At 34.8% G+C, this 26,062-nt stretch overlaps 1 protein-coding gene across 4 annotated transcripts; it reads left to right on the plus strand.

Annotated features, from left to right (window-relative positions):
* LOC115963633 (DNA annealing helicase and endonuclease ZRANB3) lies at window positions 1-25,995 on the plus strand. Of its 4 annotated transcripts, none has more exons than XM_031082721.1 (24): window positions 1-537; window positions 1,308-1,667; window positions 1,902-2,034; window positions 2,456-2,631; window positions 4,296-4,369; window positions 4,518-4,553; window positions 4,649-4,739; window positions 5,128-5,187; window positions 10,706-10,904; window positions 14,015-14,211; window positions 15,437-15,538; window positions 16,384-16,494; window positions 17,482-17,547; window positions 17,621-17,719; window positions 18,884-19,132; window positions 19,263-19,409; window positions 19,519-19,635; window positions 21,932-22,237; window positions 22,326-22,513; window positions 22,580-22,682; window positions 22,873-23,018; window positions 23,371-23,450; window positions 24,628-24,803; window positions 25,414-25,995. In XM_031082721.1, the coding sequence occupies exons 1-24, from the start codon at window positions 136-138 to the stop codon at window positions 25,528-25,530; spliced, it is 3,735 nt and encodes a 1,244-aa protein (XP_030938581.1). In that variant the 5' UTR covers window positions 1-135; the 3' UTR covers window positions 25,531-25,995. The 4 variants fall into 4 exon arrangements, with proteins under 4 accessions (XP_030938581.1, XP_030938582.1, XP_030938579.1 ...); XM_031082719.1 differs by having other exon boundaries at window positions 2-537; window positions 25,396-25,995; XM_031082720.1 differs by having other exon boundaries at window positions 2-537; window positions 19,531-19,635; window positions 25,396-25,995.
* Window positions 25,996-26,062: the final 67 nt, after the last annotated feature.

Below are 26,062 nucleotides of genomic sequence, written 5' to 3' on the forward strand. Positions count from 1 at the left end.
CCTCTTTTCCCTCTATTGTTTCCCCGCCCAATCTTGCGATCGTACCTTCACTTCAAAACTCTCTCTTTTCTTCTTCTTCTTCTCTCTGGTTTGCAAAATGAAACCAAAACCCTAACAACCAGGCCAAACCAAGAAATGGAGGTCACGGAGGAGCAGCGAAAGCGAGCGGAGTCGAACCGCCTCGCCGCCCTAGCCAAACGCAAGGCCCTTCTAGAATCTTCCTCTCACCACCACCACCAACAACAACCGCCACCGCAAAATCCGTGGAAGCTCTTCAAGTGCCGAAAGCTCTCCCCCGAACTCGCTTCCAATGCCACTACCAAGACCGACGCCGCCGAATTCTCCAAACCAAGGCCCGAACCTACTGTTCTATCCAACCCGGTTCCGCCTCCGCCGCCCCGCCCGCCCGATAAGTTCCGGGTCAGGCTCGAGATATGCTCGCCCGACTCGTTCTTTGCCGCGCCCGAACCCCTGCGGGACTTTGCGTATCCCGGAGACGACCAGTGCTTGCAGAGAATCACCGATTGCTTGTCCAATGTATGTGCTTTTTTTTTTTTTCCCATTTTCTTTTGTACAAAATCGAATTCTAGGTTTTCTAGTTCTATTTGAATATATATGATTTTACTCTCATTTTCTTTGCAACGAAATAAACAATGCATCAAGATAACATTTTGGTCCCTAAAGTTAGCATGAATTTCGTTTTTTGCCGCTAAACTATTAACAAACGGTTCTTTATATAGTTTGAAGACGAAAAATGAAATTCACGCAAAGACAAAACAATATTCATTGCTTATGTATAGTCCTTGTTCACATTTGGTCTTCCTTAGCAATGTCATTTCATGTTTATACTTTTTAAAAAGTTTGCATGAATTTCATTTTTCGTCTCTAAACTTTAAAAAGGATTTTTTTTTTTTTTTTTTTTGATCACTAATTTATTGAAAATGCAACATTTGTGTCCATTTGGGAACAGCTAGCTAGCTTATAAACTAATCCCAAACGGATATGTCTTTAAACTTAAAAAAATAAATAAATAAATAAAAATCCATCCCTAATCTATTGAAAAAAAGTTGTTTTTTTTTCATCCATATTTTCACCACTAGAATTTTGCAAAAAGTTCTTTAAAAAGTTCAAAGACAAAAGACAAAATTCATGCAAAGACGGAAACAATATTTTTGTTTATAAAGAAAAAAAACAATATTATTGCTTATGTATAGTCCTTGTTCACATTTGGTCTTCCTTAGCACTGTCATTTCATGTTTATACTTTAACTTTTCTTTTACATATTTGGTTATTTGGTGTTCTCTTAGGTCATGCCATCGCACTTCACACAAAATCACAGAGGTGGGAAGGCGTGTGTTTATAAGCTAGGGGATTATTATTCTATTTTGAGATGTTTAAAGAGTTGGAAAAGCGTTGAGGTTGAAGAGATACCTTGGGGGACATTTAATGTTATCGAGAGGCTTTCTCATTCCTTTATTGCTGGAAGGTGGTTACCATGCAGGCCGGAACACTTGTCTGATGAGCAGGTTGAGGAATTGATTGGGAAGATGCCAAAGACATTGCATGATACGCTCTTGCCCTTCCAATTTGATGGTGTGAGATTTGCTTTGCGGAGGGGTGGTCGGTGCCTTATTGCAGATGAAATGGGCCTTGGAAAGACACTGCAGGTATGTATTGAATGGATAATGTGACTTTATGTATGCACCCCCATTGATTTGGAATATATATTTGAACATTGATTTAACGTGTAAGTAAATTAGAGATTTCGTGTAATTGGGAAATCTTAATGTTCTGATTATTTATACATAATAATAGGTGTACGCACGTACCCTTACTGTTTGAAATTTTCTTAGAAGAGTGCATGATACTTTAACTTATTTATATGCCTGATCTCTTTGCAGGCTATTGCTATTGCAAGCTGTTTCATGAATGAAGGTTCTATACTTGTTGTTTGCCCCGCTGTTTTGCGCATTCCATGGGCAGAAGAATTAGAACGTTGGCTTCCCTTATGTTCAACTTCAGATATCCATCTTGGTAATATTCTCTCACAATATGTTTCCATTTTTTTGGGGGGGTTGGGAAGGGGGGGGGTGTGTGGGGGAATGGGAGTCTGAAGATTAAAGTTTAGGGTCTTTGGAAGACAAGCCCTAATGTTCTGTTTCTATCAATCTGTGGAGTTTATAAGTACTAAAAATCTTTGTCAAGTAATTAATAATGGAGAACATAAAAATCATTGTTGAGTAATTAATAATGGAGAATAGAAAAATCTTGGTCTTTTGTAAATTCAAATATTTTTAACTATTGTAATCATTGCTCTTAAGTGTATGACTCTTGTGGAGTAGAGAAGAAACAATATAAAAGCTAGTCTCTCCGTTTGGTCCATGATTCAGATCATCAAATGGGAATATTCTGTTATATTTAGTGACTAGTGCTTACATGTTCCTCCTGACTCCAGTTTTTGGTCATCGAGATAATCCTGCCCATTTAAAGAGATGCCCTAGAGTTGTGGTTATTTCTTACAAAATGCTTCACCATTTGCGGAAAAGCATACTTGATCGTGAATGGGCTTTATTAATAATTGATGAATCTCACCATGTTCGGTGTTCTAAGAAAGCGTCTGAACCAGAAGAGGTACAATCACTCTCCTATGTCTTGACATATGTGAAAGCAGTTGGGTGGATTTGATATTTTCTTCTTACCTGTTAAATAAAATTTGATAATGATACCTAAATAACATCTAATTCTCAAATGAGACTTCCATTGCCTCAAAGAGTTACTGTGATATTAAAGAACATTTCTTTTGCTGCTTTAGTTGTTGACTTGTTGTTGCAATTTTAATACATCCAAGCAAGGAACCAGCCCTGATATTGCCAGAATTTTCAAATATGATTGTTTTTTATTTGTATAGGTTCTAAACCTGCTGTACATGCACCATAGGACCATATTTTGTTGCTATTATATGCAGAATTTATGTATAAAAAAAATAATGGAAGTTTATGTGCGAAAGGTTGGAATACATGATGAAGAAGTTACTTTAATGCATGATCTATTGCCTAAAGATGACCATTAAGACTGTTGAAACTCGTGTGCATTTCGCAATATATATGTTTTGTGTTGTGTTGGTCTGCAGTACAATAGATATAATTATACTTTGAATGCACACGATCTATTATTTTTATTTATTTTTTTATATTCCAAAATATTTGCCAACATTGATTAAAAAAAATTATCCTATTGATAAATAAACTTTAACCAAAAAGTTATTAACAGTTCAACATGTTTCTAAAATGCCTCTGGCTTTTAGGCAAGGGCATTTTGGATGGCATCAAAATATAGAAATTCAGAGTTGGTTTCCCATTGTTTAATGTGGTGTCTTTGGCAGGAAAGTAATGCTTGTGGCTTTGAGGGATGTGAAAGAACTCTTCCTTTACCACCCTATTAAATTTTCTTGATCATTGTACTGAAAGAGTTTGATTTTGATGTACCCATAGTATACTCCCTGCATACTTGGGCTATACTTTTTAATTAATAATTTTTGTTACTTATAAAAAAGAGAATACAAAAGCATATAGAATTTTTTTTTTTTTTTTTTTTTTTAAAAGGTAGTTCTCACTATTACTGTTTATCCCTACAATCATCTCTTCCACAAGGCATTATTAAAGGAAAAAATGGTGAGTATGAACCAAATATGTGTCGCAACTCAAGCAAAAACTTCTCTTTAAACTAGCCCCACTTTGAAATAAGTCATCGTGACCTATCAAAAAAAAAAAAGAAAAGAAAAAAGAAATAAGTCATTGCGACACACAGATGCTTAGATGCAGATACTCTTCCAATGCCACATTAGGTACCATTTATTTAAAATGAAAAATCAAACTGTAAGAAAATGTTATTTGAATGATGATGGACTCATTGTATTTGGCAAGTAATATTCCATTACAGTCAACTATGTGGTCATGGTTAGAAATATGGCCTATAAACAGGCATAAAATAATTCCATCTACCATTGGGGGGATTCACGGGTTTACGCACAGAAGCAATGATGGAAAAGAACAGTTCATCAAACAGTCTGTCTCAATAAGTAGTAGTACTATTAACCAAATTGGTATCTTGTATATGGATATATGGTCCTTACATGGGTTTCATTAAAAGCGATTTCATGAACAATCTCTTTCTTAATTTACTTTCATATTCATTTTTTGATTGTTATGGTTGGTTAATTGTACATATCATCTGCAAGGATCCTTTTGACATATGTTAATTTTTTTTCTTTGTTCTTTTTGCTGGTGTATTGACAGATAAAAGCTGTCCTTGATGTGGCTATGAAGGTCAAGCGAATAGTTCTACTATCTGGGACACCTTCTTTGTCGAGGTTGTGGCGCATTTAAACAATGTTACCATTCCTTTTTATTCGAAATTTTATGTTTCTTAGCTTTCTAATGTTTTGTGTGGGTTTATTTTTCAATTTGTGTTTAACGAATACTAATATCTTGGTTGTATGTTTCCTAGGTGATCCATAGGCCATATGACATTTTTCATCAGATAAACATGCTATGGCAAGTTTCTTTACACCTTTATGTCTCACAAGACTGATTTTCTTTTACCCACTTTGTTAATTTCATCTATTTTTCAACAATTCTGTTGGTAATAGGCCTGGTCTACTGGGAATGAACAAATATGAGTTTGCAAAAACTTACTGTGCTGTTAGAGTTGTCCGTGATTCTCAAGGGAAGTTTTATCAGGTAGTCTTTAGAATTGTGTCAGAAGGGCACTATATGGTTTGGATAAATTACTTTTCACACTGCATTTTGGTTAAGTTGGTGTTGTTTTAACAACCCATTAATAAGAAAAAAACAAAAAGCATCATGCTGAGCATGCTTTTCATGAAGATGATGAAAGACCATGTGGCTAAGTCTATTTCTAGGGTGATAGAGTTGACCTCTTTGTGGATTCTTATCCTATAAGGGATACCTGCATAGACATTGGTAATATGTGGTTGGTAAACAAAGATGCCATATCTTCTATCTAGAGAATTGTGTAATAAGATCTATGAATATTCTGATCATTAGCTTTTTCTCATATTTTGCTCTTGCAAAGAACTTTTTAAAACATATCATGTTGTTCTTGTAGGATTTCTCAAAGGGAATTCGCTTGGAAGAGTTGAATGTGTTACTTAGGCAAACTATTATGGTTTGTGCTCTTGTTCTCAATATGCTTAAGTGTGTCTTTGGATGAACTTATTTTGGTCTGCTTATTTTGTTTAATGTGTAAAAGTAAGTTGTACCATGAAAAATGTGATGTTTCAAAAAGCTGTATATTCCTTTTTATGATGAAAATAAGCTGAACCAAACAGACTAATTAGTGTGATGCACATTTTTACAATATTTTTTGTGACGGGTTATTTGCATTATTCTATCTTTGAAAAGCCATTCCACCATCAAGGTTTTAAGATCAACTATCAATTGAAAATTTAAGTTGCGTGAGGCCTTGGTTCTTTATTTTTAGAAATAGAACTGCTATAATGATGGCTGTTTTTCATTGTACTTTCAGAGCATAACTGTTCCGTTCATTTAGTGTATATGTTTTTTTTTTTAATTCAATACTTATATATTTATATAAAAATAATGATGGCTATTTATAACTACTTTCCTGTTTTAGACTTCAATTTAGCTTTTTGACCAATATTTTAGGTACTAAATAGTAAATACTAATACCAATAATGTAAAAACATATTAATTACCATGACTGTAAAATTTGTTTTCATCAAATTAACTGTCATGGCTCAAACCCATTAAGGTGTAGTGCATGAGAAATCTATCAACTAACTAAAACTGTAAGAAATCCACTTTAGTTAAACCAGTAATAAATTTTCCAAGGTTACTTTTCCATAAAATGTAAAAATATCTCCTCATTACAATTTAGAACTCTGTAAACTTTTAAAATTATTATAAACTACAAATCATACATCTCCATATAGGTCTACACATAACGTTAAATGCTTCCTCAATAACATACAACTTATCACAAGATATCAAATGCAACAAATGTCTTAATGTCAAGATCCTACAACTTAATCAACTAACTACAGCTTAATAAAGCATATTGGGGCAAGCGTAGCAACCTTAAATACCAATAATATATAAATCATTTTCCGACATAACTTTTTCTTTTAATAAGGAGTCTTTAGCTCCAACTGATCTGAAAGCCACAGATAAATAACATTAGCAAGCCAAAGGCCACTAAGTAGCATAATTAATATTGAGTGTGAGTTTGAGCCATTTTAAAACTATATATTTCTTAAACTCCTGAATATGCATTTTCAAAAATAACCATGATTGACAAGTAAAAATTTCATTAAAAATGTGTACAACAGTTAAATAAAATTAAACACTAAAAGTACATTGTTCAAGCAAGTCAGGCAAAGCAGCCAAAAAAAAAAAAAAAAGAAGAAGAAGAAAAGAAAAGAAAAAGACCTGAAGCATTTATTCACTCAAGTAAAGTCTTGAGGAATAAAAGCTTCAAGTCATCAACCGATCTTTCACATCTTTCAAATGTTTGAGCATTTTGCTCCCACCAAATACCCCACATGAGGCAATGAGAAATCATACCCCAAATCCAACATTATTACCCCTGTTAAAGTTGCCTTTCTAACTGGCTAAAAGCTCCATAATACCTTTTAGCATGACCCAGTTAACCCCAAACAATGAAAATACCATGGTCCAAAGCTCTCTGGCAACCGCAATGGAGAAGTAGATGATCCATGGTTTTCCCATCCCTTATACACGTGCAACACTTAACTTTCACAACTAATATCCGCTTCCAGAGATTATCAGTAATTAGGTTCTTCCCAAGAGTTGCTGTCTAGAGGAAAAAGCTGACCTTTGTAGGAACTTTATGCCTCTGCACGGATTCTTCCAAGTAAAGGATTGATGAGATGTTGAGTGTAACACTGACTTCAAAAACATTCTGTGAAGATGGAGTCCAGCAAAGCGTGTTCAATCTACATCTTATTTTCCCAAGATACATTAGATCCATAAAAGTAGCAATCAAATCCAGTTCCCAATCCTGAACTAGGCAAACAAAATTGACATTCCAGTTATAATTATCTCCTCAAAAGACAAAATGTCCTCCACAAAGGCATCCTTATTTCTTGCAATATGAAATAACCTTGGGAAACTCTCCCTCAACGGTATCCCCCCACAGCATTAGTCATGCAAAATTCTAATTGAAGATCTATCTCCAACCTTGAAAGTGATAAACAGTTTAAAGTCCTCCCAACCCTTCCTAATGTTCTTCCAGAGACTTACCCCTTAATGCTGTTGGATCACCATCCTCCCCTCATGCTGCCATATTTGCGATCTACCACCCTTTGTCATAAAGCCTCTCTCTTACCCAACAAAGCCTGCTTAACTGCACTGGATTTTGGATACCCAGTGTACTGTTTGAAAATGGTGTATAAACAGTTTCCAGTTAACCAGGCGGAGTTTACACTCGGAGATACCCCTCCCCACAAGAAATCCCTCTTTATCCTGTCTATACTTCAGGCAACTCCCATTGGAATGGGAAATAAAGATAAGCAGTTGGGAGGTTTGATAAGGTGTTCTTTAAAAGCATCGTTCTTCTCCCCTTAGAGAGATAAATTCTCTTCCAGCCTGCCAACTGTCTCTCTGTTTTGTCTATTACAATATTCCATACAGCTTTCTCCTTGAGGTGGAGCTTAAAGGACACCCCAAATATCTCATAGGAAGCTTGGATACTCTACACCTCAAAATATCCAACAAGGCCTGTACGTTTGATACTTCATCTATTAGAACCAATTTAGATTTTTTCAAATTTATCTTGTCCTGAAATGGCTTGTAGCTACACAAAATCAACTTTTAAATGCGATTTATCTTGTCATTAATGTAAACCCCGATATAATTACCTTCCCCTTCCCTCTCTAGTAATCTGCACAAAGCCTCTGTAACAATGATGAACAATAATACAAGCAACTGAAAACTGGACACTGTAAATACATGTTAATATCAATTTTCTCCATCAAGAACTTTACCCACGTTGTTTGAGCATATAAATGAGAAAATTTTAGCGTACATGGTCATAAGCTTTCTCCAAGTTTAACTTGCACAACACCCCTGGCATAACTGATTCCATTAGGCTATCTATGTATTCATTGGGAATGAGTATAGAATCCAAAATCTGTCTCCCTCTAACAAAAGCATTTTGGGGTACAGACACCACCTTTTCTAGCACCGTTTTTTCAACCTATTAGACAGTATTTTGGCTATGATCTTGTAAACCCCAGTGACTCGATTGATAGATCGAAAATCCTTGTCCTCCACTACCCCAGGTTTTTTTGGAACAAGCGATAAAAGTAGCATTTATACTTTCTCAAATGAACCATGGTTGTGGAAATAATTCAATACCTTCTGATGTCATCCTTTAGAATACTCTGCTTGGGAAAGCTGTTATGAAATTATTTAATACCTTCATGGTCCTCCTTTAGTGACAGTGGGAATATTATAGAGTTTGCTAATCTGATTTGTTGGCTTGTAATTCTGTGGTTACAATTCTTTATACTATCTTATGCTTCGTAATGCTCATGAGGTAGTTTCAATGGAATAAAATCTTTTACTTATAAAAAGATAATTGGATCTTGAATGAGTTTGATGGCTGTTTGGTATTAAAACAATGAATAGAACAAGAAACAAAGAAGGATAAAACCTGACAATTACACCTAGATTCCTTAAGCAACCGTACATAGAAAGGAGAAGCCTATCACACCCTCAAAGTTTAAAATAAGTTGCTAGAATTTTATTAAATTCAATCTCATCATTTCTATCTTTTATTGAATAAATAAAGATCTTTTATAAGCTATTGCCATTAGTACTCCTAGAAGGACTAGGACTGAAATAACCTTTTCTTAGAAAGACTATGACTCCTAATTATAGCTAAAAGTAATTAAGAATTTGTTAACCAAATAGAAAAATGACCCAATAGGTAAAATAAGACTAATGGGACTCTTGAACAACCTACTACTATACATTCTAGAAAATCTATTAAAACTGAACCATTATCTTTCTAACATAAAAAACCTAATATTATGACTGAATAATAACTGAAGTAGCTTAATCTAGACCACAATGCTTGAATTTTTTGGTACTTAATCTTGTTTTTCCTCGAACTCTTTACTGTCTACAATAATCTCCCTAGTTGGAGAAAACTCATACACAAGTTTTAAAATGTTGTAGTATAATTTCTAGCCTCTTGTATAGCATGCTTGAGATAATATAAAAAGTCTGAGTTTGAGTTTTCTTTATTTTCTTTGTTGCTTGAAACTATGATGACAATGGATTATCCTTGTCTCCAATGGGAACTTAAAACTTTTCAGGAGTTAGATAATGAAAAATGGGAACCATCATTGCAAGGGACACATCCTTAGCATGATTATCCTGTTAAAGTATTGAAACAAGCTTCTCCATTTTGTTTCTGTTCTTTCACCATACATTCATACTATCTTCTTTTATTTCAATTTTGGCTTGTTGTAGAATAACACACATAGCTGGCTGAGATGTAATTGGCTTTAACAATAGGCTGAATAGTTGCTGGTTTGTCGATTTCTTGTCCTGCAATAGCTTGGCTCTCATGTTTTTGCTCAAAATTCTCCTCATGCAATATTGCAATTCAATAGTTCCCTTTTATCAAAAGTTTCCTCCATGAACTTTCAGGTTCATCTTCAGGTCATCTAGTGTCATGACTAGCTGATTAGGGCCATTAGGTTCTTTTGCTTGTTTTTCTGACCATCTGGAATTTTTTGCATAATTTTTGACTCTTGAACATGCTGTTTAGAGTCTACGTCTTGCTCCTTTGGCTATTCTACCTTTATAGCAAGCTGTTTTGATTTGTCAGCATCCTGTTCTGGCTTTCCAGTTTCCCTTTGCGGTGTTTTACCTCACTGTTTAGGAGTTGTTACTGGCTACTTCTGTTGTGCAGTTTTTTTTTACATGCAATCTTTTAGCATTATGTTTAGTCTTGAAACAAACAACTCAAACCGAATAGTCATTCGATATCATCTTCAAGATTTCTAAATATACATAGGCCATTTATTTTTAAATTTAATACTTCAGCCCACTCTTGAATCGAGCAATAGTCATAGGTTCACTTTCTACTACTTGAGACTCAGTATATAGTTCTTTATATTTCCTTCCATCATCAATCACGTCTTTCTCAAGAGTATTTAACTGATCATGAAGAGGATGTTGAAGATTTTGTAGAAGAATTTTTTCTTCAAGAGGTGCCTTACCATCTTGCCAAGTCAATCCACTTGTGTAGGATCTCCCATGATGTGGAAACATTGTGGTGAAGATAATAAGTTTTGGATCTAAGTCAGTTACTATGAATGTGGATCTAGGTCCATGACTGTTGGACACTTATTTGTCACCTGGCATGTAAGAGCAATTAATTGTGGTTCAGTGTTCTCTTATTTTCTTGGTTAGACATAATCCACTATTTAAGAGTTTGTTTAGCATATGTGTAGGTTTTGAAATAATTTGATTCTTGATTCTAATTTAGCATGAAGTACTAGTAAATGTTGCTATCCAGAGGGATAGTATTAGTGCAGTTCTGCTGCAATAAACATCCAAGTGGTCATTATATCGCCTTTATTTTTAAGAAAAATTCTGATTCTTTGATGCTTGTTTCTCTATTGTAGATAAGACGTCTGAAGCAACATCTGCTAGTGCAGTTACCACCTCTACGCCGGCAAATTGTAAGATTGTTGTTGAAGAGTTCAGATATAGTTTCAGCCAAGGCTGCTGTTGCTGAAAAAAAAGTGGTGAATAGGGATACTGATGCTTCTGGAAAAAGTGTTGCTGAAGATATGACTTCGGAAATTTTTATTGAAGTTGATGGTAATTTATACATTTTTTATGTGTATACTCTGCAAAAGTTTATGTCAAGGAGTCCTGTTTGATAACAGATTGGATCAAAAAATATGGGCAAGAGGAGTTGGTTTGAAAATAAATCCCTTGTCATTCACAATAGCTTATTAATTGACTACATCGTTTATGTAACGGGTATTGATTCATCCAATTTGATTTATGCTCTGACTTCTAGTTCATAGATTAAGTAAAGTGACATTATGATGTAGTATAGTGGAAGATTTTGTTATATGGATGCATGTCAAGTCACTATTGGTTCCTATTTTTCTTTTGGGCTGACTCCTATCATTTGAGTTAGGCTCTGAGTAGTGAATTTCTAAACATTCATTCATGTCATGGTTGCTAATATATTGATTGCAATCTTTGTGATTTGGTTGACTGATATAATATTGTGTCACCAAGATTTTTGTTGTTTGTTTCTTACATGATCTGTTCAAAATGCATACTTCTTATTTAGCTTTGCAAAGGATACTAGTTAATTATATTTTTATTTCTCATTTGTGTTTTTTAAAAGAAATTGATACAAGTAAACTACCACCATAAATGGGGATAAAGTTTAGTTTAGTTTAATTAAGTTGACATATGAAGATATTGCACTGTGGTGTTTGTGGATATTCCCTTCCGATTCAAACTTTGGGATGCCAATCTCAAAGTTAGCGTATCACAATTGATTGCTTTATGTTGAAGACAATGGGAAGAGTGCTTGAAAGCTCTGTTTTGCACGCTGAGTTAGTTTAAAATGCACCATGAGAAAGATTTTGTAAGAAATGGAGAATCTTCTTATAGGAGGAATTCCTTGTGGGTTGGCAATGGAGGCGAGTTCAATCACTTGGTGGGTTGATAAACTTTATGCACTCCTACTGTTAATGGGGGCATGGGTGTTAGGAAGCTAGCTACCTTCAACCAAGTCCTTTTGGGAAAATGGCTATGGTGTTTTGGAATGGAGGAGACGTGCTTAGGGTGGTTGTGTAGTAGGTGTAAAGTACAGTGAGGACTGGGGTTGAGGGAGTATAAACTTGCTTAGGTTACTCATAGATGTAGTTTATGGAAGAGCATAAGGATGGGGTTGGATAGGTTCTTACAGTAAATTCTTCTTGATGTTGGAAATGGCAGTCAGCTTCAGTTCCGGCATGCAAATGGTGTAATGATCAAAGTTTGAGGGTTGCTTTCCTAGTCTTGTGTAATTTCTCTTTAGCTAAAGAAGTATCAATGGGATCCATGTTGGTGAGACAAAATGTGGCGGGAGGACAACTTGAGATATGAGATTTCTTTGAAATATAATGCTTGGGATGACTTGCTTTCTCAGGGCCCATTTGATAAGAGATTTCTAGTAACGTTGTTTAAGTGTCGTGGAAATACGTGTAGGTTAAAAAGTGTTGTGGAAATACGTGGTGTGATGTTTAAACACTGAAAACTGTTGTTTAAACAATATTACCAAACACCCCCTCAATCTTCTTGATTTCATTATCCCACTTTGCCTCAAGGTGGATGTAGATTAGCATTTCCCTGGAAGAGTATTTAGTGTTAAAGCCTCACAGTGGGTCTCTTTCTTTGTCTAGACTGCAGCATGTGGGAAAATCCTCATGTGTGATAATATCATAAAGCGCAGTTACATGCTACTAGGATAGTGTTGTATGTGTCGGTGTAGCAGGGAGACGATGGATCATCTGTTTTTTGTTGTACTGCTGTTTTTGATGTGTGGAGTTTTGCCCTCAGGTCTTTTGGGATTCAATGGGTGCTACTGGAGAAACTCATTGACATCTTGATGTGGACAATTTGGTGAGAATGAAAATTTTATGGTTTTGCACTAAGATCCCTTAACTTTCTTTTCCCCACCAATTTGATACCTTAACTTTCTTTTCCCCACCAATTTGATACAGTAACTTTGATAATTGACACTGTATTAAATTGATCCCTTCTATCAATACTCTATCCATATGCAAATGGAGAGATCATTTAGCTCTCACGTGAGCCAAAGATTTTTGTTTTTCTTTGATTGGTAAATTACACACACACCCAATGAGTTTTGAACCCATGATCTCATCCTCCACCTAGAACTTATAAGGGTAGGTGGTGCCAATTGAGCTAGAGCTCATTGGCACGATTTGGCATGATTTAGTACCAAATCGTGAAAAAAAAGGCACGATTTAGTGCCAAATCGTGAAAAAAAGGGGAGGAAACAATCCACAAAACCCTGCAAATGCCCAAATTAGATCTGCCATGTGAAGCAAAAGTGACAAAATCTCATGATGAAGACCATGTAGATTGTTAAATTACCGATTGTCCCAAAAGCTTAAACTTTTAGGAAATGATGAATTTAATCACTTATGGCCATAAGTCTAACACTCCCCCTCACTTGTAGGGTCTAAACTTTCCCCTTAATAAGTGGGAGCTCAACAAGTGGGAATTTAACATTTTAAATAGGAGGTAGAGTAAAGTTAGGGATTGAACTCAGGATCTCCTGCTTTAATTATCACTTACGGCCATAAGTCTAACATAGATGAATACTCACTAGACCAGTGGGAGAAGTAAAAAAATATTAAGGAAGCTAGACCCCATGTAAATGCCTGGTTTTCTAGTGCTTTGAACCAAGAATCATTGCTGCATACCTTTTTTTTTTTTTTTTTTAAGATTATAGCTCATAGGGGTCCTGTTATGCAACTCAATGAATTTGAGTTGTACCTCCCCCCACCCCCAACACCCCCCCCAAAAAAAAAAAGGAAAAAGAAAAGTAGAAGTAATTATTACTCAGATGCATGCGGATACTTCAAACTCACCCACAAACATACAGACACACTTAAGTTTATAAAGATGTTATATCTAATTATAGGATGTGATGACTTCTATTAGTATTTAGAAATGACATTATTTTTTAAACTGGTTCTTCCGAAAATGAACACAATTAGGATTTGATAAGTTTATGAGATGCCGAGTTCTGAGTACTTTCATCAGATTTACTTGGTAATAAATTGTTTATGGACTGCTCCTTGAAAAGTAACTATTGATTGTTGGGTGAACAAGCCAGTCTTGACTTCACAATTTATCCTCATTTACTTATCTCCTTTTGCCTCTGCTTTCAGGTAGTGGGAATCGTTGCAAATCAGGGAAGCTCTCCTACGAAGAACTTGGTGTTGCCAAGCTCTCTGGGTTTCGTGATTGGCTTTCCCTTCATCCACTTCTTGCAGAGTCAGATGGTGTGGAAGATTTGGATTTACACCCCAGTTCTCAAAGGATGATAATTTTTGCACATCATCATATGGTCCTTGATGGAATACAGGTTTGGTTCTTTCTCAGTTGGTGGTTCCTTTTTACTTTTTTAAAATGGCCTGAATCCACTTTTTATTACTGCTCGTTTGAACGTTACTGGGATATATTGCTTAAACCCTGGAGATTTACAAGATCTCAGATAATATTTTATCCTGTAATACTTTTGTCTGTCCCCCACCTTTGTCCCATGTGCTCTCAAACTAGGAGCATGACTACTTAGGGCTTTGTAAAAGAACTAGGAAAACCTCATAGTCCTGCTGTGTTTTTCCTATGAAATTTGGTAAAGGACACTCTGATTTTTATTTATTTACTTATTATTGGCTTAGAATCTAAGGCTGGTGAGATTTTGGCAACTTTTTTGGGTATAGGAAACTATTATCAGTTAACAATCTTCAAATTCTGGAGGAGATGACGAGAATCTCAAAGCATTATTATTTCTTGTTTTAACAACACCTCTAACTATGCTCTCACATATTTAACTAACTCGAGGAACAATTTGTGATTGCTGAAGTTGAACTGTAATGATGCAGCAAGCAGGTGTAGTAGAAGCTTTTATAAATTTACTAATAATATCACTCATTCAGTTATATTCTATTTTAAGCATATTACTAACATAGAGAAAATATGATCTTTGAGATAATGTTGGACAATAGCATGCAAAAGAAGTTAATTTTGTGAGAATCTATATATAATGTTGTGATTTTCAATCTGTATTTCATTCATTTAGCTGCTCACTTTTTCCTAGTAATCAATGTCATTTTTTTATGATTTTTTGTTTGCCAAAGACATTTCTCAGTAAGGGATCATCTACACTGTTATTCCTGTGGGATAATAGACAAAGTGACAGGTGAAGAAACAGACAATAGAGAGATAGTTTACTAGTTTTCTCCAGTTGCTTTTGAGACAAAAATCAACATTGTGAATCTACTTTGGCTTGTTTCTTTACAATAACTTATAGGCTTTTTTATATATCATCATATCCTTATTTCTTATGTTATAGATTTAATCTTAAACTCATTTTGATATTTTTGAAAACTTAATATGAATTCTATGTTCAAGTAATGGAAATGGAATCAAATGGAAGTGTGAAATCATGGAAGCTAGTCAGATCCTTCCTCACTCGTACAAATTCAGCCAATAAGTTCTGTTTATCTGGGCATCTGATGGCCTCGTTACTGCTCATCAAGATTTGTGTGTAACTACTGTCGTAAAATTTGTTAATTCTGTATTGTCAGGAATTTATATGTGAGAAGGGGATCAGTTTTGTCCGCATTGATGGAAAGACACTTGACAAAGATAGGCAAACTGCTGTACAGACTTTCCAATCATCAACTGAGGCTCGTATCTTATTCTCCTTATCTGCTTCATTTATCTGATATGAGTACAATTTCTGCTGTGTTTATTAGCCTTTTGGTTGTTTGTTGGACTTCAAGGTTTTCTGGCTTCCCCACCTCACCACACCCCCCCCCCCCCCCAAAAAAAAAAAAAAGAAGTGTAAATGCTTCGAAAGGACTGACTGTGTGGAGCTTGTCAAGCATAACTTATCTGTCTCACCATTCTCAATTGGTTCAGTCTCAGTAGAGATTTCCTTTTATTTAAAACTATGATAGATTCTCTATTTTTGAAAGAAAGGAATTTTGGAACTTCAGGAATGGAAAGGAAAGCAGTGGACAGTCCTTTGATGTGCTTTAGTTTAGTTGATTTTAATTTTTTCTTTTGTGGTAGTTTTGTATATTGTCTACTATCATAGACTCTGACCTTTAACTTCTTCTGTTAAAACTTAAAATTTTAATTTTTAACAGGAAATGAACTGTCAGCCATTTTGATTAAGTGACTTCCACACGATTTTTTATCTAGTGACCTGAACTTTACTTATATTTCTAATTTATTGGTTAGATGACTAATAAGAGCTAATTCATCATATCTTTTCTTTAGAAAAACTATCTTTATATTTATTTCATTCTTTCTTTATTTTTCACTTTCTGATTTCCTACATATACCACCAGCACATATAAATTTCTGTCCTATGTGAAATTTTTAACACTGCATTGTTCTCATGTTTTGGGGAGTTTTAGATCTACATCTTGTGTAAATTAAAATGTCACACGCGGCAGTTGAGCCACTTCCCCTTAGCCTGGATATTATTATTTGTCCTAATGCATCAGTTATCTTTCTTCATCAGGTTAAGATTGCAATAATTGGTTTAACTGCTGGAGGTGTTGGACTTGATTTTTCGTCAGCGCGAAATGTCGTGTTCTTGGAGTTGCCTAAGGACCCATCATGGATGAATCAGGTCCAATAATATTGAATAACTTCCCCTAATGTAAACTCTAGTAATTTAATAAGAAAGTTATAATTGATTACATCATTCTTCTGATTTTATGTTCACAAGTAATTTCTTTGATGAAGAATATTTTGGTGTTATTAAAGGCTCAGACAGTTTATATCTAGTAAGTTGAATTTGAATAATAGTAGCTCAAAAAAATGTGTATTTTCTCCCAGTCTTGCCTCTAATGGCTTTGGTAGTGTTTAATTTCTCTTATCATTGCACCCATTGATTTCTATTCTTTATGCAATTTAGGGGTTTCTTAGTTATATAGCATTTCTGCATATTGGAAATATGTTTTAGAAAAAATATAATAAAAAGTCGATAGTCATCAAAACAAAGGGGGAGCGTTATAAGGCTGCTATGAGGTTGGGATGGTTTTGAGTTAATGAAAAGTAACTTAGAATCTACCTGTCCATAAATGGAGCAAAACCTAAATTTTTATGTCAAGATGAATGTGTGAAGAGACTAGAAGTAATGAGTTTTCTGCTGATGGTCTTTGGACAAAGTGACATTATCTCCTCTTCCAAAATGGAGGGTGAGGTCAAGGGTTCAATCTAATACAGTTGTGGGAATTATATTTTTAAATTTAAAAATAAAAAAATGAAAAAAGAAGAAAGGTCGGCACTATTCTGAAATTAGAAAATGATGAGGGAATTTCTTTATCCATATGTATTTTCAATGATATGTGGTAAATTAGAATATTTAATGCAACATGGTTACACAGATGAATATGGAATACATTAACAAATTAGTTATTTTAGTGTTACATAATAATAATACTAAAAGTAGTAATAATTACAAGTTAAAATATTGTTATTATTGGTTACCATTACTAATTTAATTTTTGAGGAAAAGAAGCATGTTTTCACTAATCTGTGAGATTGTTTGTGGTTTTCCCCAACATTATATTAGTGACTGATGCTTAAACTTTCTTTGAACTAATTCTTTTAGGGTGAGTCTAGAGCTCACAGGCGAGGGCAAAAAAGAGCAGTCAACGTGTACATTTTTTGTGCAAAGGTTCTCGTTTGTTTTACAGCAGTTTTTTAGACATATCTCTTCAACACAAACCAATGCTTTGTTCACATTGCAGGACACCATAGATGAGTCACATTGGCAAAAGTTAAACACGAGTTTACGTCAGGTTTCATCCACAACAGATGGAAAATATGATGCCATACAAGAGATACTGGTATGCCCCCCCTCTCCCAAAAAAAAAAACTCTCTTCCTTCCCTTCTTGCCTTTATTTTTACATGGAGTAGCAACATTTCTGGAAATGCTTATTTCAAAGTAACAATTTTCTTAACCTCTTTACTTTCTTAAGTTATTCCCTATGCCTTAAGTTGTGATTGAAAGTTCTGAGTCCTCAATTTACTCTCTGAAAACAAAAATATTTGTTAGCTTTGTCATTACATAATACACACAGGACAAGAATATGAGGTGGAGGTGTACAGGGTGTAGACTTTTTATTTTTCTGCTGAATGTGTACTAGTGAGTTGAGTTGTCTTGGAATAATGGTTAAATAATTAAATCGCCGTTGCCTAATAGTTTAAGCTTTTGAGACAAGTGGTAATTTATCATGGAATCATAGTAGGTGGTCTTGAGTTTGAACCTCGTCTCCACTCTACCTCCCGTATAAAAAGTTAAAAGTCACACGTGTTGGAATAGTGCTTAAGTGATTAGATTCATAATTTCTTAATAGTTTAAACTTATGGGATTAGTGGTAATTTTTTTTAAGGGGATAAGTGGTAATTTATAAGTTGTTAGATATGAGATATTGAGTTAAAAGAGAGAAAAGGAGAAAAGAAGAAGGGTTAGAGAGATTTGAGAAAAGGTCTAGGGCTACATTAATCAGTCCCTCACTTTTGTACATATTTATATAATAGTTTATGGCATGATTATTAGAATACCCTTCTGCTAATTTACAATAACATGTTAATATAAAAAATACCAAGAAGTAACTCTAAAATGGTGCTGACTTGATAAAGTAGGCATTAGTATGGGGTATTCATATAGGAGAGCTAAGCTGCATTATAATGATAATGGCAACTAGAGCAAGCATCTGCTTTTTGTTATTTAAGTTTGTGTGGCCCTTATCTTGCTTCATACTCTGCTGTGAGCATAGGAGCTTGGCGATGTTTTGTAATTTGGTTTTCCTTCTGCATGATTGGCTACTGTTTTTGGCTTATGTTGATATTCCTTAATAGAAGTCATTTGTTCTCTGCATAGTATATTAATCTGTTGTAATGAAGTGTAAATTTTAGACTTCTTTAGATGGTTCATTTGTTTTGCTTTCATTGTTATCGTTTATTGTTTCTTATTTCCATATGATCAGCATCATGTTTTGGTTGGCAGGTTGAAGGTATCTCTTATTTGGAAACATCTGGTGAGACTGATAGAAGTTGTGAAGATCAGATTTTGGGGAAAGCAGCATGTGATACTCTCTCTGCAGAGACAATGAAGTTGCCAGACTCTGGCTCAGCTGAGGATTTGTGGCCGTTTGAAGCATCTGGTGAAGTAGCTCCAAAAATAAGTGATAGATTTGAAGAACTTTGCGTATCTGATGGTGGCAGTTCAGGCGAAAAGGATGACCTCCACAATAATGTAAAGCTTTAACATTTAGGGGTTTTTTTTTATACAACTTATAGGTTTCCTTGCCTCTTTGCCTTTCCATTTTTGCGATAGGTAGGTTCTTGTAGTAGGCTGTAATAGACAAATTGTATTGGTAGAACAGGCTCATATGGTTTCCGCTACGGCTATAATTAAAGGTCCAGTTTCAAAGGGAACACTGGAAGATTCTGACGCTGAAATTGGAAGTGCTGGCAAAGTCTCTCCTTGTAAGCTGAATGAGGGCAGCAAAGATACACGGAGACAGGAAAAGGTACAACTTGAGTAATTGTTGTGTTTGAACTACTAAAACGGTCAACTATTTTCACTCTTTCTTCTTTTATAAAAAAAAAAATTGATGCAAAGGACACTGTTATATATAGTTCATAATGCAGGAATTCACATTCCACTCTCCAACAGTAGTAGATGATGTTAGACCTGTTCAGCAAATTGAAACTAATGAAAGCTGCTTTGACCAAGTAGGCTTTTTGCGGTTTGAGGTAAGGCATTGATACCTGGCTATGAGATTCCTTTTGCATACAATTATGACTAAGATGTTATAAATTATTGTAACCTTTAATATGTCATAAATCCAATATGTGGTAGTTGTTTGTCAATTCACATTTCTACAGATAACACATTAAATTTGCTAAAAATTGATGTCTTTGCGATTGATGTTCATTTTTTTTCATCACAATCATTTTGGTGGAGCCATAAACCAATGAATCTTGCAGAGCTCAGATATCAATAGTAAACAAACTCCTAATTGAATTGGACCACACATAAAAGCCCATAAACTAAATAAAACTTGCCTAATAATGAAAAACGTCAAGGCTCACATATAAGACTGACAACCAACAGTAACAGAATTACAAAAATACCCTTGACTTCAGGAAAACCAAATAAAATATTAATGACCTCATTAATTGACACGGATACTTATTCTAGGGCTTTGCTTAATCTTAAGCTTCCAAAGAGGATATTTTTTTTCTTTGGCCACACAATGGTTGCATCATCAATTCAGGCTTGTACAACCCTGTGGATTGTTGTATCTTGATACCTAGAATTTGGGTTTCTAATGTGAGATTGCAGTTTTCTTCATTGCTGAACATTATCCATGAATTTTTGTCCTGGATTAATTTTGGCTCTTACACAGCATCTGTGTTGAAAATAAAAGTTTAATCTTATTGATGCAGCATAGATTATGACTTTTATATCCTCTCTCAATGTAGCAAAGGTTCTAGAATAAATATAAATGCGTAGTCATCTAATGATCCTCAAATTCCTCTGAAATTTGCAGTTTGCTGTGAAAATTGTTGTGAAAGAGTAAGGTCATTTATTCCTAGGGAAAACTCATCTCAAGCTAGTGGTGAAAACTGCATTTATCCATTACTAGAATTTCAGTTGTGACAATCAATGTAACCAATGGCGAAAGGCAACCTTAAGGGACCAAGTCCTTGCATCGCCTGAGGCATGAGGCGCCAAAAGGCTTTAACTTGAGTGGAGGGGGGCAAAAATTATAAAATAGGTCTTTTGTATATAATGATCTGAAATTAAATCAAATGTATCTAGTGCAAGAATTGATTTTTGAAACTAGAAAGAGGCTTAATTAATTAATCTAAGAATAGGCTTTACAATAAGCTTATATATATATGAGAGAGAGAGAGAGAGAGAGAGAGAGAGAGAGAGAGAAACTCTTAGCTAAAATATTAGATGATTGATTTTATTTTATATTAAATCTATTTCTAAATTGATTAGGGAAAAAAACTATAATAGTTCACTTAATTTTTGTGTCCCTTATTTTTTTTAGAGTGAGAAAGTGGTCTAGGAGAGAGAGAGAAGTATAAAAACTGGTGGCTGGTAGATGTTGTTCGAAGGCCCTAACAGCATAGAAGACAGATTTTTGTCATGTTTTGTTGACTATTATGTTTTGTGAGCCTACCATCTTTTCTTTTTGGTTCTCTTTTTACTTTTTTGCTCGTCTCTTAGCTGTTTGTGATCACCAGTTTACACCCATTTACTTTAATCAAATTGCAAAACTGCCCTCTATTTGACTAACGAACGACTGTGTTTGGAAAGCTAGAGTCAAAGTTTGAGAATGCATTTGTGGGAGGGGGAAAAACACTAGACATGGTTCTTATAGCTAATGAATGCCTTCATTATAGGCTCAGAGATAGGGTACCAGGAGTTATATTTGTGAGCTAGATATAGAGATAGCTAATTGTGAATTGGAACTACCTTCTCTATTTGTTGTAACTAGTCAATAACCCATGCAGTGCACGAGAAAGCTCATAGAAAGTTCTAAAAAATATATATTAGTTTTTTTTTTTTTTTTTCTATATATGAAATTTGATAATTTATTGTGATTGTATGTATATGGAACTATCTAGTCTACCATTCGAAGAAAATATAATTTTAATAATCATAGTAGTTATTAACAGGCAATTATTATAATTGTGTTTGTATATGGAACTATCTATTCTACCATTTAAATAAAATATGATGTGGAAAGATTCTAATGAAGGGTTTAAATATAGAATAAAATTTAAACTAAAGTAAAAGTTATATATTATTAAACTAAAGATGCCTCGCCTCAAAGCTTCAAAGGCACCTGGCCTCACTCAATTGCTTTGGCAAGCACTCAGCTTGCCTTTAACTACACTTGCAAAAATCAAGTCTGATTAGCTATGTACCTGAACAATTTGCACTCTGTAAGTTACTAGTGCTTCTAAGAGTACATATTAAAACAGTTGTACGAGCTTTAATAAATTATGATCAGCTTTGCCTGCTTTACAGGTGAGCCAATATACTGGGAGGATCCACTTGTATTCTTGCATTCCTGGGACAGATCTGAGACCAAGGCCACTTTTTGAGAATTTCCGACGGGAGGAACTTGATTCTCTTAATTCTCAAGCTGCTGAGAATAACAAAGGAGCAACAATCAAGGGCAACCCATCATATAGGCATATTCTTATGGCGTTTGTTAACGAGTGGAATAACTTAAGGCCCATCGAACGACGAAAGTTAGTCGGGAAACCTTTGCAACTTCCCCTGGCTGTTGAGTTGGGCTACTTGAGTGAAGGCATTAACCACAACAATGGGGTCTGTCAAATTGAGTTTGAACTCTGATTCTTTTGTGGATATTATAGCATGTATGAATTGGTAACAATTCTATAATTTTCTCTCCCAGGGACTGCTCAAGGGTGGAAGCAAGCGACGGACTACACCTTTATATGAGATTAGTCAGCCTTTACCATCAAATGCTGTGTGGAAAAAGGTTAATTTATGTAGCAGCTATGGCAAAAAGGAGAAGGAATACACCCAGGGTTGGACACTGACAGATGAACCTCTCTGTAAACTCTGTCAGGAACCATGCATGTAAGTTCACATAAATTTTCTTGCTATGAATCATATGGGTTATTTCAGTGGTTTCTTTACTTTCAGGGGCAACAATGCCAAGACACCAGAATTTTTTGAGGATCTTTTTTGTAATCTAGGCTGCTATGAAGAATATCGATTAAGAACTAGCAACCAATCCATCCGTCAGGTTAGAACATGAATTATATCATACATTAAAATGAATTTGAACCTATTGTTGTCTCCAATACCTTTTTTTTTTTGCTCATGTGTCATATTTTCAAGAAAAAAACTTGGGCACTCTCTCAATATTTCTCACTTCTTTTCTTCTCATTGTTCTCAATCATATTTGTTTCAAATAACATATTTAAAATTTTCAGGGTCTTTTTGAAATAGAACATGGTGTCTGTACACATTGCCAGTTAGACTGTCATAAGCTTGTGAAGCACATAAGACCTTTATCATTGGCAAGACGACAAGAGTACATTGAGAAAGTAGCACCAAATGTGGCTAGGCGAAAGAACTTGTAAGTTGCTGAAAGAAAAATGCCAGTGTTACTTTTAAATTTTGCAGAACAATATAGTGTACTGTGTACACTATCACATACAAGTTGAATCTTGTGTTTGTCCAGCTGCATGCATTGAGGTCAATAAATATTCTTGTTAATGCTTAGTATGCATCCCATCTCTAGAAAAAATAGCATTGTCCATGTATTAAGTGTATTTAGTAGACTTTCCACCAGACGTGGGAAGAATTAATCAATTAGGCTGTTGTTACAGAACAATGAGCTTGTGATACTTGCAAATAGGCTGAGATTGGTTCTTTCCAAATGGCAGTAACCATTGATAGCCTAACAATGTCTGTTTCATATCCTGCAGGCTTGATAAGCTTGTTAATGATCCCACTGAGGGCAATGCATGGCATGCAGACCACATCGTTCCTGTCTACCGAGGAGGAGGTATAATTTTTATCTTGAGATTAATATTTAAGAACTTTCTCTCCCTGAAGGGGCGATCTGTCTCCTTGATGTCTATTGTACCAGTTACTGTTTGAATTTGAGACTTGCCCCAACTTGTCCTCCTTAATTAGTTGTAAACCACTCAACACATGGATAATATATAATGGTCTCAGTCATCATATCAATGGGCTCCAACGTAATTCATTATCATCATAATGACTTGGTGATAACAATACAACTCTATGGCAGTTGATCCTGTCAATATGCAAAACAATATATAGGCAATTAAATAAGAAAGAAAACTGTAAGTATAACTATAGACACAATAGGTCAATGTTCAAAAAATTCAATGCTTCAGAGATATCAAATATATGGAAAACCCCTTAAAATGGTACCATGTAAAAAAAGGTATTGAAAGTGCTTTCTCTTTTCTAACAACGTTCTGATTATAAGACAGCTACTACTGATTATAATATATGGATTTTTTTTTAGTAACTGGCTGTTTTGACTTTTGATATGTCAAGATAAGCAAATGTATTGTAACCCTCTCCGCCCCCCATCATCTTCTTCAACTCAAGTCATATGAAGCTGGATACCTGTTAAGAATCAGTGTACAAGTTAAAATCATTATGTATTGGCTAGCCACATTCTTAATTCTAATAATCTTGGTATCCTTCGATCATTTTGGCAGTTTTTCCCTTCTTTTAGGGGCTGCTTAGGAAATCATAGTATGAGGTTAGCTGAAAAAAAGTCTGACCACATTCTTAATTTATAGTATTTGGTCAAATCATGTTACTAACTTGATATAGAGATCAGATATTTGCTCCACCTGCTATAACTTATAAGCCAACCATGTACTTGATATCCCCTGTTCCACTCAAAGAAGACAGTTAAGCTCTTGGATTTGTGTACAGGACTCAAATTCTGATTGGACCATACTAATACTGATATGTCTCAGATGACGTCGGCCATAATGTAGACCATAATCAGCTAGAATCGTATTTGTTGCTGCTCCAGTCTTTTTTAACTCTTAGCATAACTTTGGTAGGGTTAAGGCTTCTTTCATCTTGGCAATACAAATCTTGTGTGTATGTGTTTTTTTTTTTTTTTTCACTATAGGCAGAAAAATTTAAGATTTTTTTCTTCCTTTCCCTTTTTCCCCTCAAAATTCATACAGGCGAATGCAGACTAGAGAACATGAGGACTCTTTGTATTGCATGTCATTCTGAAGTTACAGCAGCACAATGTGCTGAACGACGCTCAACAAGGGCCAAAGCTAAGAAACAACTCAAAGTTATTCTGAGTGAACTCAGAAATGTTCAGAGCACCAAAGGGACAAATACCAATTCTGAGGTATGTTCTGAGAGTACAGGTCTCCTGTTCTCATGAAGTTTTCCATCTACAGATAAAGTAGCTGAATTTGTTGTGCCTTGAATGGATTTTGCTAACCTAGGATGCCTCATATTCATATGACCATCAATATTGGGGCATTCTGGAGCACCTATTATGGAATAATATGCTGTAGTTATGTTAAATCATAGTTATGCTGTAATTATGTTAAATGTTTTAGAATTCTTTTTTTTTTTATTTTTTTTTATGGCCATATACTATATTCTAAGGGGAACATCTAATTAAAAGTGGATTTTATGAAAGAAATTTGTGATTTATTCTTTTCATTCGGGTTAAAACATCGTAGCTTGTTTCTTGTCTTCATTCTAGCTGGCTAAAGATTCTTGTAAAATAGCCTGCTACTTCATGATCTCTTTTTATTATGATTTTTAAGATTGAAAATGCACATGAAGAGCTTTTTTTTTTTCTGCAAGTTTAAATGAGTGGTTATTTGTCTGAAATGGTTAAAGCTGACTTCACCTACAGCAATGTTTGGATATGTAAGAAAATTAATAATTATTTACTTCACATTAAAGCCTGATTGGAATTATGGCAGGCCCACGGGCATTTACAGAAACAGGAGAACATTTTGGAGGATGATCTTTTGGTTAATGTTCCTGGCAGTGCCTATTCTGGAGAGAAAGGTACAATTACTGGAAATGAAGTCTTGGAAGAGTACAAATCTCAGTAATCCCTATGATGTAGAAGCTCCTGCAAGTAGTATCCTAGATGTCTGGTGTATCATTGTACCACAGTTTCAACTCAAATATTTATTTTGTATTGGCTTCTCTGGAGGATGGGTACTGGAAGTGAGACTTAAAAGTGTCCCAAAGAAGGATGGTATGCATATCCTAACAGTGAAGCATCTGCAAGCAAGATTCAGTTCATACATTCTCCAACTCATCATGCCTTTCCATTGTATTATTGTACAAATAGTTCTAAATGTAAGTTTGAGAGAATTATTTGTAGGTTTAACAATCACTGCTACTTGAGAGCAGATTGAGTTGTGTTCAGTTGCCCTAGCTTGATTTGTTCCTATTTTTTGGATAGAGCTATTAATATCAGATGATTTTGAAAACTTCAAGAGAACCAGTTACAGAAATTATGACTTCATGTAATTCAATTCTTGAGAGGAAAACACAAGACATTGTTACTTTTGAGTTTTTATCAACTAAGACAGAACAGTCGTCCACTATTAAGTTTTAAAGAAGGTTGAGAAAAAT

This window comes from Quercus lobata, chromosome 10, assembly GCF_001633185.2.
Source record: "Quercus lobata isolate SW786 chromosome 10, ValleyOak3.0 Primary Assembly, whole genome shotgun sequence".
Classification (NCBI taxonomy): domain Eukaryota; kingdom Viridiplantae; phylum Streptophyta; class Magnoliopsida; order Fagales; family Fagaceae; genus Quercus; species Quercus lobata.